Source organism: Cherax quadricarinatus, chromosome 11 (assembly GCF_038502225.1).
Source record: "Cherax quadricarinatus isolate ZL_2023a chromosome 11, ASM3850222v1, whole genome shotgun sequence".
Taxonomy (NCBI): domain Eukaryota; kingdom Metazoa; phylum Arthropoda; class Malacostraca; order Decapoda; family Parastacidae; genus Cherax; species Cherax quadricarinatus.
Genome location: NC_091302.1, coordinates 21,557,066 through 21,575,979, shown reverse-complemented (window position 1 = coordinate 21,575,979; position 18,914 = coordinate 21,557,066). Strand labels below are relative to the sequence as shown.

General features: G+C 38.6%; 1 protein-coding gene across 3 annotated transcripts in view; it reads right to left on the bottom strand.

The window, feature by feature from the left end:
* The window catches only part of LOC128687713 (Vesicle transport protein Use1), a 243,882-nt gene that overhangs the window by 12,319 nt on the left and 212,649 nt on the right, over positions 1-18,914 (bottom strand). For 2 of the 3 annotated variants that reach the window (XM_070083965.1, XM_070083964.1), the window contains exon 6: positions 18,335-18,476. The exons of the other annotated variant lie outside the window; for it this stretch is intronic. In XM_070083965.1, the coding sequence (XP_069940066.1) occupies positions 18,335-18,476 (142 nt within the window). The remainder of the gene's footprint in view (positions 1-18,334; positions 18,477-18,914) is intronic. 3 annotated transcript variants of the gene reach the window in all.

Here is an 18,914-nt window from a genome sequence, read left to right as displayed (position 1 = left end):
TACGAACATGAGGTACCAACACAGAGGAGGAGAAGAAAATGCCTATAAGTTCCAAGGTTGTTATTTGCCTTGCAAAGACTATGGACCACACAAAGACCAGTGCAATTTATGCAGATAACTTCTTTACCAGTTTGCCTCTAGTGAAATATCTGCATGCTACATTCAATTGCAGGTACACAGGCACTGCAAGGGACAGCAGAATTGGAAAACCACCACTTATGTCTGTCAATGACATGGAAAAAACAAAGGTGAAAAGGAGTGCTATGGATTACTGTTCATTGGATGGTGTCCTTGCTGTACGTTGGAAAGACAGTAAGGTTGTTACTTTACTGACTAATGATATTGGCATCAACCCAGTGGCAAAGATAAAGAGGTACAGCAAGGAGCTCAAACAAAAGGTGGAAATTGACTGTCCTGCAGTGATAAAGAATTATAATGCCCATATGGGGGCATAGATAAGAATGATATGTTGGTGCATCTCTACAAGTCTCCACTCAAAGCAAAACGCTGGTACATGAGGCTCTTTGGATATATCATTGATCTTTGTTGTGTCAATGGCTGGTTGTTGTACAGGCATGACTGTGGTGCTTTATTTATTTATTTATTTATTTATTTATTTATAATTTGAGCACACTTACAGAGGTACAAAAAAAAATACAGATAAGAGCAGCATGCCAAAGCCACTTATACTATGCATAGCATTACGGGCTGGCTTAAAATTAAAAAGAAATGCATGAACCTCAAGGAATTTCGGTTTTCCATCTCCCATTCTGCAAGAAAGTCAATGGAATCCCAAGGAGCCTGAGATCTCCAAGTTGTTCAACTTCACGGTCTTCTTCACTTGATGACATTCCCAATTGGCATAGAAAAAGGCCTCATGATACAATATTTGATGAAACGCAAACACACTGGCGAGTTTCTGCAAAGAGGCTTTCATGTAAACATTGCAACACCAAGAACAAGAGGACCTACTCTTCCTTTGCTTGTTCCTTCTGCAAGGTTAATTTATGTCTAAATTCAATGAGGAATTGTTTCCTGGAATTCCATAAGCAACAACATGCTTAAATTCCTCTGATAATATTTTTGTAACATTTTTTTCAATTTTTTATAAAATGTCAATTACTAAAAATGTGTTAAATTTATTGAAATCAAGTTTCTGTGCCTTTTGTTTACCCAAGTTGTTTATGACTAAACCTTAAATGTAAATTTATGCCTTTAATTATCAGTTATAGAAGCTGTTATGATTCTTTTAGACAAATGCCTTTGTCAGGCTTGCATCAAATTTGATGCCTGATCTGTCACCTACAGTTTAACCATTGTCGGGGAGTGCCTCATATTTGATACGGCCAAAAAGGGCATCTTATGGCCCAAAAATAAATAAACTCAAAAAATGATCACAAATAAATATGTCTTAGAATTGCATATACTGTCACAATATAGGTTGCAATTGTTGCATCTGCTCAAATATGAGGCACGGCCTGGTATTTAAGATGGATTAATTGGATTTACATTATTGCAGTTTTCATATGATTCAGTTCTCGTCAGACTTTTTCGAATGGATTAATCACGAAAACAGGTTCCACTGTATTAATGAAAGAATTACTGCTGTTCATTATAAATGCATTATATTAGGAACAAAATAAAACAGCATCTCCCATACAATTCATGCTGTGCATTTTACCTATATTTAATAAAATAAACAAATACAGTGGAACCTTGAAAATCGAACATACCAAATATTGAACATTTTGAAAATAAGACCATTTTTTTGGACAAACTGTGTACCAAAAATCGAACGCGTTTCAAATTTCGGACTGCCGGGTACGGGACATGTCCGCTGGCCAATTCTGTCCGCGTCCCCGCGCAGGCGCCGTGAGCAGTCTAGCTTTGTTAATGCTTGAGTGAACACTAACCTGCGCTCTCATTCACACATTTTACGATTATTTCGTTGTGTTTAGTGCTTGTGGGACTGTGAAATAGCTGCCATGGGCCCAAAGAAACTTGCTAATGGTACCCCTGTGGTAAAGAAAGTGAGAAACACCATAGATGTGAAGAAGGAAATAATACAGAATTATGAGAGTGGTGTGAGACTTGTTGAGCTTGCCAGGATGTATGGGAAAAACAAGTCAACCATCGGTTCTATCCTGGCAAAGAAAGAACAAATCAAGGAAGCTGATGTTGCGAAAGGTGTTAATATGCCAACCAAAAAAAGACCACAAATAGTTGAAGAGGTTGAGAAGTTGTTGCTGGTGTGGATCAAGGATAAAGAGATTGCAGGTGATAGTGTTTCAGAGACGATTATTTGCGAAAAGGCAAGGAAGTTGCATGCCGATCTGGTACAGAAAACTCCTGGAACCAGTGCTGATAGTGAATTTAAGGCCAGCAGAGGCTGGTTTGAGAGATTTAAGAAGCGTAGTGGCATACACAATGTTGTAAGACATGGTGAGGCAGCCAGTTCAGACAAACGGGCAGCTGAGAAGTTTGTACGGGAGTTTAAGGGGTACATAGACAGTGAAGAATTCAAACCTGAACAAGTGTTTAATTGTGACGAAATAGGCTTGTTTTGGAAGAAAATGCCAAAAAGGACCTTCATCACACAGGAGGAAAAGGCACTGCCAGGCACAAGCCTATGAAAGACAGGCTTACTCTTTTGTTCTGTGCTAATGCTAGTGGTGATTTTGAAGTGAAGCCTTTGCTTGTGTATCATTCAGAAAATCCCAGAGTGTTTAAGAAAAACAATGTCTTTAAGAACAAGTTGTGTGTCTTGTGGAAAGCTAATCATAAGGCATGGGTCACAAGACAAATTTTCAAAGAGTGGGTCAGTGAAGTGTTTGGCCCCAGTGTGAAAAAATACCTCCAGGAAAAGAAATTGCCACTCAAGTGCCTCCTGTTAATGGACAATGCTCCTGCTCATCCTCCAAACTTATTAGACCTCTTGTCTAAGGACTTCAGTTTTATATAAGTGAAGTTCTTACCTCCTAACACCACTCCTCTCCTCCAGCCTATGGACCAGCAGGTCATTTCTAACTTCAAAAAACTCAACCTTATAGGTAAGGCTTGGGAGGGAGTGACTTCCAGGACTTTGAACTCTGCTTGGAGACAATTGTGGCCAGATTGTGTCCAAAAGAGGGATTTTGAAGGGTTTGAGGCTGACCCTGACCCAGCTCACCCTCTGCCTGTTGTGGACTCTATTGTGGCATTGGGAAACACCCTGGGGTTGGAGGTGAGTGGTGAGGATGTGGAAGAGTTGGTGGAGGACCACAGGGAAGAGCTAACCACTGAAGAGCTGCAAGAGCTTCATCTGGAGCAGTATCAGACCACAGCTGAGGAACTTGCTGCAGAGGAGAAGGAAGAGGGAGTGGATGAGGTGCCTTCTTCAAAGATTAAGGAGATTTGTGCCAAGTGGAATGATGTCCAAATGTTTGTGCAGAAGTACCACCCTGAGCAAGCTGAAACAAGCCATCTTTGCAACAAGTTCAGTGACAGAACCATGTCCCATTTTAGGGAAATGTTAAAGAGGTGTCAGAAACAGGACTGTGGACAGTTATTTTGTGAGACAGGGGTCCAGTGACTCTCAAGCTGGTCCTAGAGGCATTAAAAGACAGAGAAGGGAAGTAACCCCAGAGAGGGCTTTACCTGAAGTCCTCATGGAGGGGGATTCTCCTTCCAAACACTAACCCCAACTCCCTCTCTCTTCCTCCCTATCTTCCAGATGCCATCACCAATCTTCAATAAAGGTAAGTAAAAATGTTATTTTATATTTTATATTATATGAATGTATTATTTTATATGTATGTTATTTTACATGTATGTAAAACTGTAATTAATCTCTATAAAATGAATTTTTTGTGTGAATATTTTTGGGTTTCTGGAACGGATTAATTGTATTTCCATTATTTCTTATGGGAAATAATGATTTGAATTTCAGACTTTTCGAAATTAGAACTAGCTCCTGGAACGGATTAAGTTCAATTTTTGAAGTTCCACTGTAACAGTCTCAACCCCCTCTTAAAACAAGATTGAAGAATCTTGACTGACTATAATAATTAATCCTGTCACTGTCATGACACCCCCTCCCCCAAATTAACCCTTAAACTGTCCAAATGTAGATCTACGTTCGCTCGTGAAACACTCCAAACGTAGATCTACGTGTTTTTTAATGCTTCTTATGGAGAAAATCAAGGTTGGAGCACTACACGTGAAAACGTAGATCTACGTTTGGACAGTTGAAGGGTTAAGAATGCCTTCAAAGTAGTGATTTTTCATAAAAAAAACAAATAATTTAATCTTAAAAAATGGTAGAGCATCTTTTTTTGAAGGTAATGGTAACAAAAATGTAAAATTTGATGGTAAACAAATTAAATTATGCACCCATGAAATTAGCAGTCTGGGTGTAATTTAAGCAATAAAGATTTTTGCCCACTTTGAGGCTTATTTTACACTAATTACAGTGCTCAAACTATCCCAATTCCAGCCTATTTCACTAGTATGCCTTCCATTCTATTGACTGGGCATAAAAAAGTTGCTCATTCAACTATCAGGACTACCCTATACAGTGCAAAAAGTTGATAATTTGGCCAGTTTTACACAAAATTCAACAAATTCCAATTTAAAAGCATACTCTGTGAATAATACTGTAGATATTCCAGCCACTAATGCACCTTTCCTACATTCATTATACAGCCTCTCCTCACTTAGCGACGTACTTGTTTACCAATTCAAATTCAAAGTTTATTCTCTATAAGGATTACAATGCTGAGTTTACAGAATTTGGTTATTGTGTGGTTTACATGTAGTAAAATACTAATTACAGAGGGTGCCACTAGAACACCTAGAATGGCTAGGCATTTCGGGCAAACTTAGATTAATTCTTAAATTTAAAATATTACAAATTATGAGGTAAGTTGGTATTATGGCTAAGTGACTAAATACTAGTTTGTGGGTTTAGCAATGTGAATGCTTTTGTTTTGGCACAATACCTAGTTTTGGTACTGGAGTATCACAGGCCAACTTATGACCAGTTAGGATTCATTATTTTAAGATTGAGATTGATATTTCTGTTTATGGTCAAATGGGTGAGTGAGTGTAAGTGTGAACCACCAGGTTCACACTTACACTCACTTACTTAGTTGACGGGGTGTATCAGGGAGATAAGATGTTTTCTAATGGTAGTTTTGAAGGTGATGAATGTGTCTGCATTTCTAGAGTTTTCAGGTAGGGTGTTCCAGATTTTAGGGCCTTTGACATACATTGAATTTTTGTAAAGGTTTAGTCGGACACGGGGAATGTCATAGAGATGTTTGTGTCTGGTGTTATGCCTGTGGGGTTTGTCATAACTATCAAGAAAGCATTTTTGGTCAAGGTTAATATTGGAATTTAAGGTCCTGTAGATGTAGGTTGCACAGTAGTAAGTGTGGATGTACTGAACAGGGAGTAAGTTTAGATCTATGAAGAGTGGGGGGGGTGTTACCAGGGATGGGATTTAGTGATTCTTACTGCGGCTTTTTGTTGGGTTATTATTGGCTTTAGGTGTGTTGCTGCAGTTGATCCCCAAGCACAAATAGCATAGGTGAGGTATGGATAAATAAGTGAATGGTATAGTGTGAGAAGGGCATTTTGCGGCACATAGTATCGCATCTTGGAGAGGATCCCAACTGTTTTGGATACTTTTTTGGTTATGTGTTGGATATGGGTGCTGAAATTCAGGTTGTTGTCGAGGTATAGGCCTAGGAATTTGCCCTCATTATCTCTGGCAATTAAAGTGTTGTCGATCTTAATGTTAATTTGCGCAACTCCTGCTCTGCTACCAAACATAATATAGTAGGTTTTGTCAGTGTTAAGCGTAAGTTTATTGGCTGTCATCCAAGTCGATATTTTGATCAGCTCCTCGTTAACAATGGCATTGAGGGTGGCAAGATTAGGGTGAGAGATGACATAAGTCATGTCGCCAGCAAAGAGAATGGGGTTCAGGTGTTGAGATATGTTTGGAAGATCATTGATGTATATGAGGAAGAGCAGGGGACCAAGGACACTTCCCTGCGGAACTCCAGTATCAAGTGGCCGTGTTGTTGATGCTGTGTATTTAATGGTGACATACTGATACCTATTAGTAAGGTAAGATTTGAAATATGCAAGCGCATGGCCTCTTATACCATAATGGTCAAGTTTGTGGAGTAGGATGCCGTGGTCTACTGTGTCAAAAGCTTTTCTTAGGTCAATTCAATTCAATTCAATTCAAAGTTTATTCTCTATAAGGATTACAATGCTGAGTTTACAGAATTTGGTTATTGTATTGTTTACATGTAGTAAAATAATAATTACAGAGTGTACCACTAGAACACCTAGCATGGCTAGGCATTTCGGGCAGACTTAAATTAAATCTTAAGTTTAAAATATTACAAAATTATGAGGTAAGTTGGTATTATGGCTAAGTGACTAAATACTAGTTTGTGAGTTTAGCAATGTGAATGCTTTTGTTTTGGCACTATACATAGTTTCAGTATTGGAGTATCACAGACAAGTGGATATTCCTTATTTTCCAATGCTGTATAAAGCAGATCTAGCATTTTTATAATTGCATCATTAGTGCTTTTATTTTTCCTGAATCCAAATTGGCAGGGGTTGAGTATGTTTTGTGCCATTATAAACGAATATAGTCTCCTGTGCACGAGTTTCTCAAAGATTTTGGATAGCAATGGTAACATAAGAACATAAGAAAGGAGGAACACTGCAGGAGGCCTGCTGGCCCATACTAGGCAGGTCCTTTACAATTCATCCCACTAACAAAACATTTGCCCAACCCAATTTTCAATGCCACCCAAGAAATAAGCTCTGATGTGAAAGTCCCACTCAAATCCAACCCCTCCCACTCATGTACTTATCCAACCTAGATTTGAAACTACCCAAAGTCCCAGCCTCAATAACCCAACTAGGTACACTGTTCCACTCATCAACTACCCTATTTCCAAACCAATACTTTCCTATGTCCTTTCTAAATCTAAACTTATCTAATTTAAATCCATTACTGTGGGTTCTCTCTTGGAGAGACATCCTCAAGACCTTATTAATATCCCCTTTATTAATACCTATCTTCCACTTATACACTTCGATCAGGTCTCCCCTCATTCTTCGTCTAACAAGTGAATGTAACTTAAGAGTCTTCAATCTTTCTTCATAAGGAAGATTTCTAATGCTATGTATTAATTTAGTCATCCTACGCTGAATGTTTTCTAACGAATTTATGTCCATTTTGTAATACGGAGACCAGAACTGAGCTGCATAATCTAGGTGAGGCCTTACTAATGATGTATAAAGCTGCAGTATGACCTCTGGACTTCTGTTGCTTACACTTCTTGATATAAATCCCAGTAATCTATTTGCCTTATTACGTATGCTTAGGCATTGCTGTCTTGGTTTAAGGTTGCTGCTCACCATAACCCCCAAGTCCTTTTTGCAATCTGTATGGCTAAGTTCTACATCATTTAACTTATAAGTACTAGGGTTATAGGCAAAACCAAGCTTCAGAACCTTGCATTTATCTACATTGAACTGCATCTGCCACTTTTCTGACCAAGAATATAGTTTGTTTAAATCCTCCTGAAGTTCCATAACATCTACATTTGAATAAATTATCCTACCTATCTTTGTGTCATCGGCGAATTTGTTCATATCACTAGTAATTCCCTCATCAAGATCATTGATATATATTATAAACAACAACGGGCCCAAGACTGATCCCTGTGGAACGCCACTTGTTACAGATCCCCACTCGGATTTAACCCCATTTATGGACACTCTCTGCTTCCTGTCAGTGAGCCATGACTCGATCCACGAGAGCACTTTTCCCCCAATGCCATGAGCTGCCACTTTCTTTAACAGTCTATGGTGCAGAACTCTATCAAAAGCCTTACTAAAATCTAAGTAAATAATATCAAATTCTTTATTGTGGTCAACAGCCTCAAAAGCTTTACTGAAGAAAGTCAAAAGCTTTACTGAAGTAAGTTTGATATTGGCCTATAGTTGTTTAAATCTGTAGGGTCACCACCTTTATGTATTGGTGTAACGCTTGCCGTTTTGAGTAGTTTCCGGAAGGTGCTAGTTACTAGTGACTTGTTAAAAAGTAATGAAATAACATGCGAAAGGACATGGGCCGCTCGCTTGTACAATAATGGTGGGACATGAGACAGATTCCCTGAGTTATTTTTAATTATATTATTATTTTTAAGTGACTTTATAATCTCGGTGACTTCCGTGGGCTCAGTTGGTGCAAGATAGAAGGAATTTGGGAAATTCCCATCTAGGTAGTCCCCGGCATGGGCATTGGTACGTGGGATTTTATGGGCGAGATTAGATCCTATGGTTGAGAAGAAGTCGTTTATCTTGTTAGCTGTGTCAGTGGGATGCAGTGGTCTTTCATTAGGTTTAGTTAGGACAATATTCTTGTTTTTTTTCAGTTTGTTGGTCCCTAGAATCTGAGAGAGTGTTTTCCAGGTCTTTTTTATATCTCCTCTTGTGTCAGTGAATCTGCTGGAGTAGTATAGTTGTTTGGCTTTCCTTATTACTTTGGAGAGAACTGATGAATAGTGTTTAAGAATATCTTTGTGTATTAAGTCCTGTCTATATTGCTTTTCATATTGGTGTTTCTTATCAATGGATTTCAGAATGGTGTTGGTTAGCCATGGGCAACCAAGCCGTTTGTTTTTGACCTATTATTTTATTTTATTATCACACTGGCTGATTCCCACCAAGGCAGGGTGGCCCGAAAAAGAAAAACTTTCACTATCATTCACTCCATCACTGTCTTGCCAGAAGGGTGCTTTACACTACAGTTTTTAAACTGCAACATTAACACCCCTCCTTCAGAGTGCAGGCACTGTACTTCCCATCTCCAGGACTCAAGTCCGGCCTGCCGGTTTCCCTGAACCCCTTCATAAATGTTACTTTTCTCACACTCCAACAGCACGTCAAGTATTAAAAACCATTTGTCTCCATTCACTCCTATCAAACACGCATGCCTGCTGGAAGTCCAAGCCCCTCGCACACAAAACCTCCTTTACCCCCTCCCTCCAACCTTTCCTAGGCCGACCCCTACCCCGCCTTCCTTCCACTACAGACTGATACACTCTTGAAGTTATTCTGTTTCGCTCCATTCTCTCCACATGTCCGAACCACCTCAACAACCCTTCCTCAGCCCTCTGGACAACAGTTTTGGCAATCCCGCACCTCCTCCTAACTTCCAAACTACGAATTCTCTGCATTATATTCACACCACACATTGCTCTCAGACATGACATCTCCACTGCCTCCAGCCTTCTCCTCGCTGCAACATTCATCACCCATGCTTCACACCCATATAAGAGCGTTGGTAAAACTATACTCTCATACATTCCCCTCTTTGCCTCCAAGGACAAAGTTCTTTGTCTCCACAGACTCCTAAGTGCACCACTCACCCTTTTCCCCCTCATCAATTCTATGATTCACCTCATCTTTCATAGACCCATCCGCTGACATGTCCACTCCCAAATATCTGAATACATTCACCTCCTCCATACTCTCTCCCTCCAATCTGATATCCAATCTTTCATCACCTAATCTTTTTGTTATCCTCATAACCTTACTCTTTCCTGTATTCACTTTCAATTTTCTTCTTTTGCACACCCTACCAAATTCATCCACCAATCTCTGCAACTTCTCATCAGAATCTACCAAGAGCACAGTGTCATCAGCAAAGAGCAACTGTGACAACTCCCACTTTATGTGTGATTCTTTATCTTTTAACTCCACGCCTCTTGCCAAGACCCTCGCATTTACTTCTCTTACAACCCCATCTATAAATATATTAAACAACCACGGTGACATCACACATCCTTGTCTAAGGCCTACTTTTACTGGGAAATAATTTCCCTCTTTCCTACATACTCTAACTTGAGCCTCACTATCCTCGTAAAAACTCTTCACTGCTTTCAGTAACCTACCTCCTACACCATACACCTGCAACATCTGCCACATTGCCCCCCTATCCACCCTGTCATATGCCTTTTCCAAATCCATAAATGCCACAAAGACCTCTTTAGCCTTATCTAAATACTGTTCACTAATGTGTTTCACTGTAAACACCTGGTCCACACACCCCCTACCTTTCCTAAAGTCTCTCTTGTTCATCTGCTATCCTATTCTCCATCTTACTCTTAATTCTTTCAATAATAACTCTACCATACACTTTACCAGGTACACTCAACAAACTTATCCCCCTATAATTTTTGCACTCTCTTTTGTCCCCTTTGCCTTTATACAAAGGAACTATGCATGCTCTCTGCCAATCCCTAGGTACCTTACCCTCTTCCATACATTTATTAAATAATTGCACCAACCACTCCAAAACTATATCCCCACCTGCTTTTAACATTTCTATCTTTATCCCATCAATCCCGGCTGCCTTATCCCCTTTCATTTTACCTACTGCCTCACGAACTTCCCCCACACTCACAACTGGCTCTTCCTCACTCCTACAAGATGTTATTCTTCCTTGCCCTATACACGAAATCACAGGTTTCCCTATCTTCATCAACATTTAACAATTCCTCAAAATATTCCCTCCATCTTCCCAATACCTCTAACTCTCCATTTAATAACTCTCCTCTCCTATTTTTAACTGACAAATCCATTTGTTCTCTAGGCTCCCTTAACTTGTTAATCTCACTCCAAAACTTTTCCTTTTTTTCAACAAAATTTGTTGATAACATCTCACCCACTCTCTCATTTGCTCTCTTTCTACATTGCTTCACCACTCTCTTAACCTCTCTCTTTTTCTCCATATACGCTTCCCTCCTTGCATCACTTCTACTTTGTAAAAACTTCTCATATGCTAACTTTTTCTCCCTTACTACTCTCTTTACATCATCATTCCACTAATCGCTCCTCTTCCCTCCCGCACCTACCTTCCTGTAACCACAAACGTCTGCTGAACACTCCAACACTACATTTTTAAACCTACCCCATACCTCTTCGACCCCATTGCCTATGCTCTCATTTGCCCATCTATCCTCCAATAGCTGTTTATATCTTACCCTAACTGCCTCCTCTTTTAGTTTATAAACCTTCACCTCTCTCTTCCCTGATGCTTCTATTCTCCTTGTATCCCATCTACCTCTTACTCTCAGTGTAGCTACAACTAGAAAGTGATCTGATATATTGGTGGCCCCTCTATAAACATGTACATCCTGAAGTCTACTCAACAGTCTTTTATCTACCAATACATAATCCAACAAACTACTGTCATTTCGCCCTACATCATATCTTGTAAACTTATTTATCCTCTTTTTCCTAAAATATGAATTACCTATAACTAAACCCCTTTCTATACAAAGTTCAATCAAAGGGCTCCCAATGTTTAGGATAGTGCTGGCTTGTGATGCTGTGTAATAAAGGCAGTTACTTTCCAATAGGTTTTGATTGGGTGTCAGATTATGGAGGTTTAGATCAGGGTCAAAGTGATCAATCATCTTCTAGGTTTAAATTATGGTTATTTACATCCTGAGTTGTGTGTTGAGTTCTAGTACTGATATCTGTAGTGGTGTAATATAATGACTTTGGTATAGTCTATGTATTGAGCTAGAATGAGCTATAGTACAACTAGGTTTAATCTAATAATATAAAAATACAAATTAAAAATAGCACCAGACTCTCACTAGTAATTGCACTATGGTCTAATATACAGGGCCGGATTACCGCATAGGCAAACTAGGCATTTGCCTAGGGCCCCGTGCATTTGGGGGCCCCGCGGTCCAAGGGGTTCAGGGGCTCATCCAAGACTGCGCACATGGTGCAAGTGCAAAGGGGTCCCTACCTAAAAAGTTCAAGTGTTTGGAGTAAAATTAATTTTTAAAAATTAATCAAAACAAAAATAAATAATGAAATAAAATAAAATAAAAATAAATAAACCTAACCATAGATGGCAACACTCAACACGCCTTTGTTTACATCAGAACAGCTGTGTTTTCCCACTAATGGGTGAGTATGGGAGATTCCTCTCCAATTTTCTGTAGTAATTACACGTTATCTAGACTTGTACTGTGACAAATTAACTGAAGTGTTGTTGATAGACATTGATGTGTATGGATAAATGTTTGTTTTCGCCTCTAAATGTTAAGGGAGTTACCTGATAGGGTTACTTGACCAGTAAAGACGCATGGACCAGTAAAGATGCATTTTTGGTAAAAATATTATAAAGAAAAACCTAAAAATGCAAACTGACTTCCGTTTGTAGGTTTTAAAAGCACTTTGTCCTGTCTTTAAGTCTTTATCATTTCAATAACAGATCTCAATTGATTGATGTTCTATATCACTTCCGTTGCAAATGCTTAGTTTTCAAGTTGCGACGGAAGTGATGTAGAACATCAATTAATTTACTACATATTTCCCCAGAAACACATAAGCCACATCAGAAAATCGTTGGTTGGGTGAAACTGAAAATTGTCCCTGCATTCTTTAATTCTCATGTCCTTATCTATGGTGGTAGGCCATATATCATGCAAAAACATAATGATTAGTTTAGTTATGAAAATGGCAATATAAATACCATTGTGCATTGTTCTTGGACTCAATATGATTTCTGTTTAAGTAAATTGGAGATCAAGGAGGATGAATTAGTAGAATATTCGTAGCCCAAATCACTAACCTAATCTATGGTAAAAGTTCTGTATATGACTCCTTTCTGGTAACGTTTTGAATTTTTAGATGTGCAGCCAGAGGAAAGGGGGCTACAAAGGCCATATCCCCCCAACTGACAGAAAAAAAAAAATTTAATAAAAATTAAAAAATTAATATTAATTGATAATGAAAAATTTGTATTTGCATGATTACAGACAGTGATACATCCTCATTATGGCATCTCATGAACGTGATGTTGGACGTTCTTATGCGAGTGGGTCACAGAAAAGAAAGAAGAAAATTCAAGAAGAAGAACAGAAAAAGAAAGATGTAGGAAGCTGCAGAAAGATCACAGACATGCTCACGAAAACAGTTTCTGATGTTACCAGTACAGTTGAATCTGCAGATATGTCAGATCATACAGGAAGCCCTCCCTCCATTATTTCTCAGCCAGCATCTACTTCTTTTGTGTCTCCTCTCAATGTCTCAACGGACATTTCATCCACAGGATTTGTCTTAAAAGATCCTGCCTCATGGCCAAATGTAATCCCAGATTCTCTACATAATGCTTTCATTGCAGAAAACTTCAGTCAAACTCTGAACATTGACTTTAGGAAATCAGCAAGGATTTATGATGATGGAAGTCGTCGTTGTTTAAAGTCATCTATGTTTTATAGGAAGCTTGCAAATTCAGAAACTGTGAAAAGGTCATGGATGGTATACTCTGAAAGCTCAGGAAAAGTGTACTGTTCAGCATGCAAGCTATTTTCTACCAAAGAAAATACCTTCACACAGGGGTTCAATGACTGGAAAAATTCCAAGTGTTTCGAGGAACATGAAAACAGCACCACTCACAGGAGCTGCATTTTACCCAGTGTATTTCGTGCACAGAAAAAAGGCTTATTGGATTCTCATTTGGCGATACATAGTGTATCGCCTTTACCTAACATTTCCAGCTACTAACTGTGAAGGAGAACGTTCATTTTTTGTTTTGAAAAGAGTGAAAAACCAGCTCTGTTCAACAATGAGCCAAGACAAATTGTGTAACCTAGCCTTGTTGACCATTGAGTCTGATCTAACAAGAAATATTGATTTTCAGAATATAATTGATGATTTTGCCACTCTGAAATCCAGAAAAAAGTTTATTTAAGAAGTGCCTGTGAATATAAACAATTCTTTACTTTCTTGAGTTTATATGATTTGATAGTCTTATGCATGATGCAATGATAACAATAATGGTCAGTGATTTATAAAGGGAATAATAGTGCTGTAGTGGTTATGCTGAATATAATAGGTACATGATGTCACTACTTCAATAGCCTAATCTAGTAATACTATGCTGTCTTGAGTTTATTCTTTTTAAAATGCATGATTTAACAAGATAGTTATAATGGCTGTTGATAAATGGTTTTGGTTGTCTTGATGTACTTTCCCTATTAAATTTAATCTAAATAGCCAAATGTATTTAATTAGACCTTAAACAGGATCACACCGACCCCCCCCTCCCCAAGCTGGAAGGGGTCACTTCGCTTACCCGTAATTCAAAGGGGCCCCGCCAATCTGAATAGCTAGGGCCCGGAGACTTCTTAATCTGACCCTGCTAATATAATGAATTTGGTATTGACTATGTATTGAGCTAGAATGAGCTATAGTACAAGTGAGTTTAATCTAATAATATAAAAAAGGCACAAGACTCTCAATTGTAATTGCACTAAGGTGTTATATAAGTTGTTTACAAGAACAAGAGTATAACTAGATTTAAATTGACAAGATAAAATACACAAGTTAAGGTAGCAAAAGAATAATAAAAAAAATAATAAAAATAAAAATGGCAATGACTTGGTTATAATATGCTAGTAAGATGGTAGACAGGATAATATAAAAGTTGTAGTTGAAAATACTAGTTTAAAAAAGTATAGAATAAAAATGGGCAATAAAAAAAAATTACAATAAGTTTGGTCAATATAGTTTAAAGTAAAATTGGGCAATAATAGAGATTTTAGAATAAAATTGGGCAATAGAGTATTTCTTAAAGTGAGGTAGAATAATTGAGGACAAGTTGTGGTAAGATGTAAAAAAGGAGATAGATTCTGTAGATATTAAACACAATTAAGATTATGAGGTAGAATGGTCATTGAATACAACAGTGACAATCAAAAGTAGTTGGGGTATTGGAATTTTAGGGGGGCACAAATTTATGATAATATAACACTAATGGTGGACTGTGGGTATTATCTGCACTCAGACTTGCGATGGGCTCTCTGACCAGTATTCATACCTAAATAATGTATATTAGAAATGATTTCCTCTATTCTGTTTATTTCAGTCTACAGTAAACTACTTTATAAAGTTTAAAAATATACCAGAAATGTTATAAATGGAGCAAATGTGACATTAAAACAATATAAAAGATGGCTGACACAAACTCACTACCATTATAGTATGCTCCTCACTTAGCGACGAATTCATTTAACGATGTGGTCTCAGGAACAAAACACCATCACTAAGTGAGGAGAGGCTGTAATCATGTTCTCAGGCCACGCCTATGTAACACATGCCCTCCAACATGAATCCATCACAAAAAAAAAAAAAATATCAAAGTTTTACCCAATTTCTCAGCTTAAAATATAACCAAGAATGCCTCTTCATGGTTTAGGCTGTTCCAATAACTGAATTAGGCCTAGTAAAATCCCATAAAATAAACCAGGGGAAAGGACTCCTATCCTTCTTCAGGAAAATCACCAGTTATATATTTCTGCCACTCTGAGGCCTATTTCAGGCCACCTCTATTCCAAAGCTGTCCAAAATCTCCATTTCTCTAGTATGTCTTCTAGTTTATCAACTGGCACTAAGAAACAGCCAATAAAGCCAAGAAAACTAGCCATCAAAGCACCAATAAGTCACTGTTTTAACAAACATGAGGTCAGATGTTAACTGTTCCCATTACCCATCACAGCAAATTTGAGGGTGCTGTGATTAAGACATAGATTACACATGCAACACTGACCTCAGTGACACAGCTCTTTGCAAGAGACAGTGAAAAGTTCACCTCAGTGATGTGCATCTGTGCAAGAGACAGTGAAAAGTTGTTGACTAAAACAAAGATTTTAAATTGAAAAAATTATTACTTTATAAAATACAGTGGTACCCTGAGTTTCGGCCACAATTTGTTCCAGATGGCTGTTCGAGTGCTGTTAGCAAACGAATTTGTTCCCATGAGGAATAATGTAAATTAGATTAGTTCATTTCTGACCCCCCAAAATACACTTACAAAAGCACTGACAATAATATACAGTGGACCCTCAGCTAACAATATTAATCCATTTCTGAAAGCTCATCGTATGCTGAAATTATCGTTAGCTGAATTACGTACTTTTCCCCATAAGATATAATGGAAATCAAATTAATCCGTGCAAGACACCCCAAAGTATGAAAAAAAAAAAATTACCACATGAAATATTAATTTTAATACACACAAACTGGCACTTACCTTTATTGAAGATCTGGTGATGATTGATGGGATGGGATGGGAGGAGGGGAGAGTGTGAAAGTTGTTAATGTTTAGAAGGGGAATCCCCTTCCATTAAGACTTCAGGTATCAAGTCCTTTTCTAGAGTTACTTCCCTTCTTCTTTTAATGACACTAGGACCAGCTTGAGTCACTGAACCTCTGTCACACAACATATCTCTCCATAGAGGCCTGTACCTCCCGTTCCTTGATGACTTTCCTAAAATGGTTCACAACATTGTCATTGTAATAGTCACCAGCACAGCTTGCAATAGCTGTGTCAGGGTGATTTTCATCCATAAAGGTTTGCACTTCAAGCCACTTTATACACATTTCCTTAATCTTTGAAGTAGGCAACTTCTTCAATTTCTCTCTCCCCTCCTCCGAAGCAGTTTCCTCAGGTCTGGCCACTTGCTGTTGAAGATGATCTTGCAGCTCATCAGTGGTTAGTTCTTCATTGTCCTCCTCCACCAACTCTTCCACATCCTCCCCACTAACCTCCAACCCCAAGGACTTCCCCAATGCCACAATTGATTCCAAAACTGGCATACGCTTCTCAGGGTTAGCCTTAAATCTTTCAAAATCCCTTTTGTCTACACATTCTGGCCACAGTTTCTCCCAAGTAGAGTTCACTCCCTCCCAAGCCTTACCTATAAGGTTTACACAACTGAGGATACTAAAGTGATCTTTCCAAAACTCTCTTAGAGTTAATCGAGTGTCTGTGGTCAGTACAAAGCACTTTTGAAACGTAGCTTTTGTGTAGAGTTTTTTGAAGCTTGAAATGACCTGCTGGTCCATGGGCTGCAGGAGAGGAGTGGTATTAGGAGGCAAAAACTTGACCTTAATGAAGCTCATGTCCCCACAAAGTCACTCTGCCAAGTCTGAAGAATGATCAGGAGCATTGTCTAATACCAGAAGGCACTTAAGGTCCAATTTATTTTCCATTAGGTAATTTTTCACAGTGGGGGCAAATGCATGGTGTAACCAGTCATAGAAAAGGTCTCTAGTGACCCATGCCTTACTGTTTGCCCTCCACATCGCACACAAATTAGCCTTGAGGACATAGTTGTGCCTGAACACTCTGGGAGTTTCAGAGTGATACACCAATAAAGACTTCACTTTGCAATCACCACTAGCATTAGCACACATCAAAAGAGTAAGCTTGTCTTTCATAGGCTTATGTCCTGGGAGTGCCTTTTCCTCCTGAGTAATGTAGGTCCTGTTTGGCATTTTCTTCCAAAACAGGCCTGTTTTGTCACAATTAAACACTTGTTCAGGTTTCAGTTCTTCACTGTTTATGTACTCCTTGAATTCCTCCACATATTTTTCAGCCGATTTTTGGTCCAAACTGGCAGCCTCACCATGCCTTATCACACTATGTATGCCACTACAATTCTTAAATCTCTCAAACCAACCTTTGCTGGCCTTAAAGTCACTCACATCACCACTAGTTGCAGGCATTTTTCTAATTAAATCCTCATGCAACTTCCTAGCCTTTTCACATATGATCCCTTGAGAGATGCAATCTCCTGCTATCTGTTTTTTGTTTATCCACACCAATAACAGTCTCTCAACATCTTCTATCACTTGCGATCTCTTATTCGAAAACAAAGTTGCACCTTTAGCAAGAACAGCTTCCTTGATTGTCGTTTTCTTGGCCACAATAGTAGCAATGGTTGATTGGGGTTTGGTATACAACCTGGCCAGCTCCGAGACACGCACTCCACTTTCGTACTAAGCAATTATCTTTTTCTTCATATCCATAGTAATTCTCACCCTTTTTCCTGCAGGGTTGGCACTAGAAGCTTTCTTGGGGCCCATGGTGACTTATTTTGCAGGTACAATCACTAAAAATGCTGTGATAATATGAAATGTTCCGATTGTATGCGTGGATGCGACCGCACTGGCTGGCTTGTAAACACTGGCACCCATGGGACAACTGAGGTGCGCTCAAGCCACACGTGGATGCGTCTCGAACGAATCGCGTAGGGTGAGTTTTTTAGCGTTAGCTGAGGCAAAATTTTTGCGTTAAAATGTATTATTGTATGCTGGATTTAACGTTAGGTGATACCATCGTTAGCTGAGGGTGCACTGTACTTACATAATTGTTCGAGTTGGGAGCTGTACGAAACTCGAGGTACCACTGTAACAATGAATTACTAAAACAGCACATACTTACCAATAAAAGTAAAACATACAAAGATTATCATTATCCAGATCCAAAAGTTACATGCACGTTTATTGTATTCTGATAACCGATTCGACTCCACCTTGAGGTGCTCCCGGTTGATATCTGCCACCTTAGACGACTTCTCAAGCACCTGGTATTAATGTTAATATTAAATATATGGCATTATGTAGCATTATTCAAAAAATGTACAGGTATATAGAGGCAGGTGAATATCTCAAATGTACATACACAGAGTTTAATCCCTTCGGTGTCAGTCCCATGAAATTACTGACAAAATTCTAGCAGCTTCGAATCTTGCAGGAGAAAGCTGGTAGGCCTACATATGAAAGAATAGTCTGTGTGGTCAGTGTGCATAGTATAAAAAAAAGTCCTGCAGCAAGTAGTGCATAATGAGAAAAAAAAGTGTGTCTTTGGTTTAAAACAGCAACTTTGCGGTGTATTTTTGTATGGTATTTATGGTTGTATTCTCGTTTTCTTGGTCTCATTTAATAGAACTGAAGATATTTTACAGAAATAGAGATGATTTTGAATGGTTTACCAACTAAAGTAGCTTGAAATTGAGCTCAAA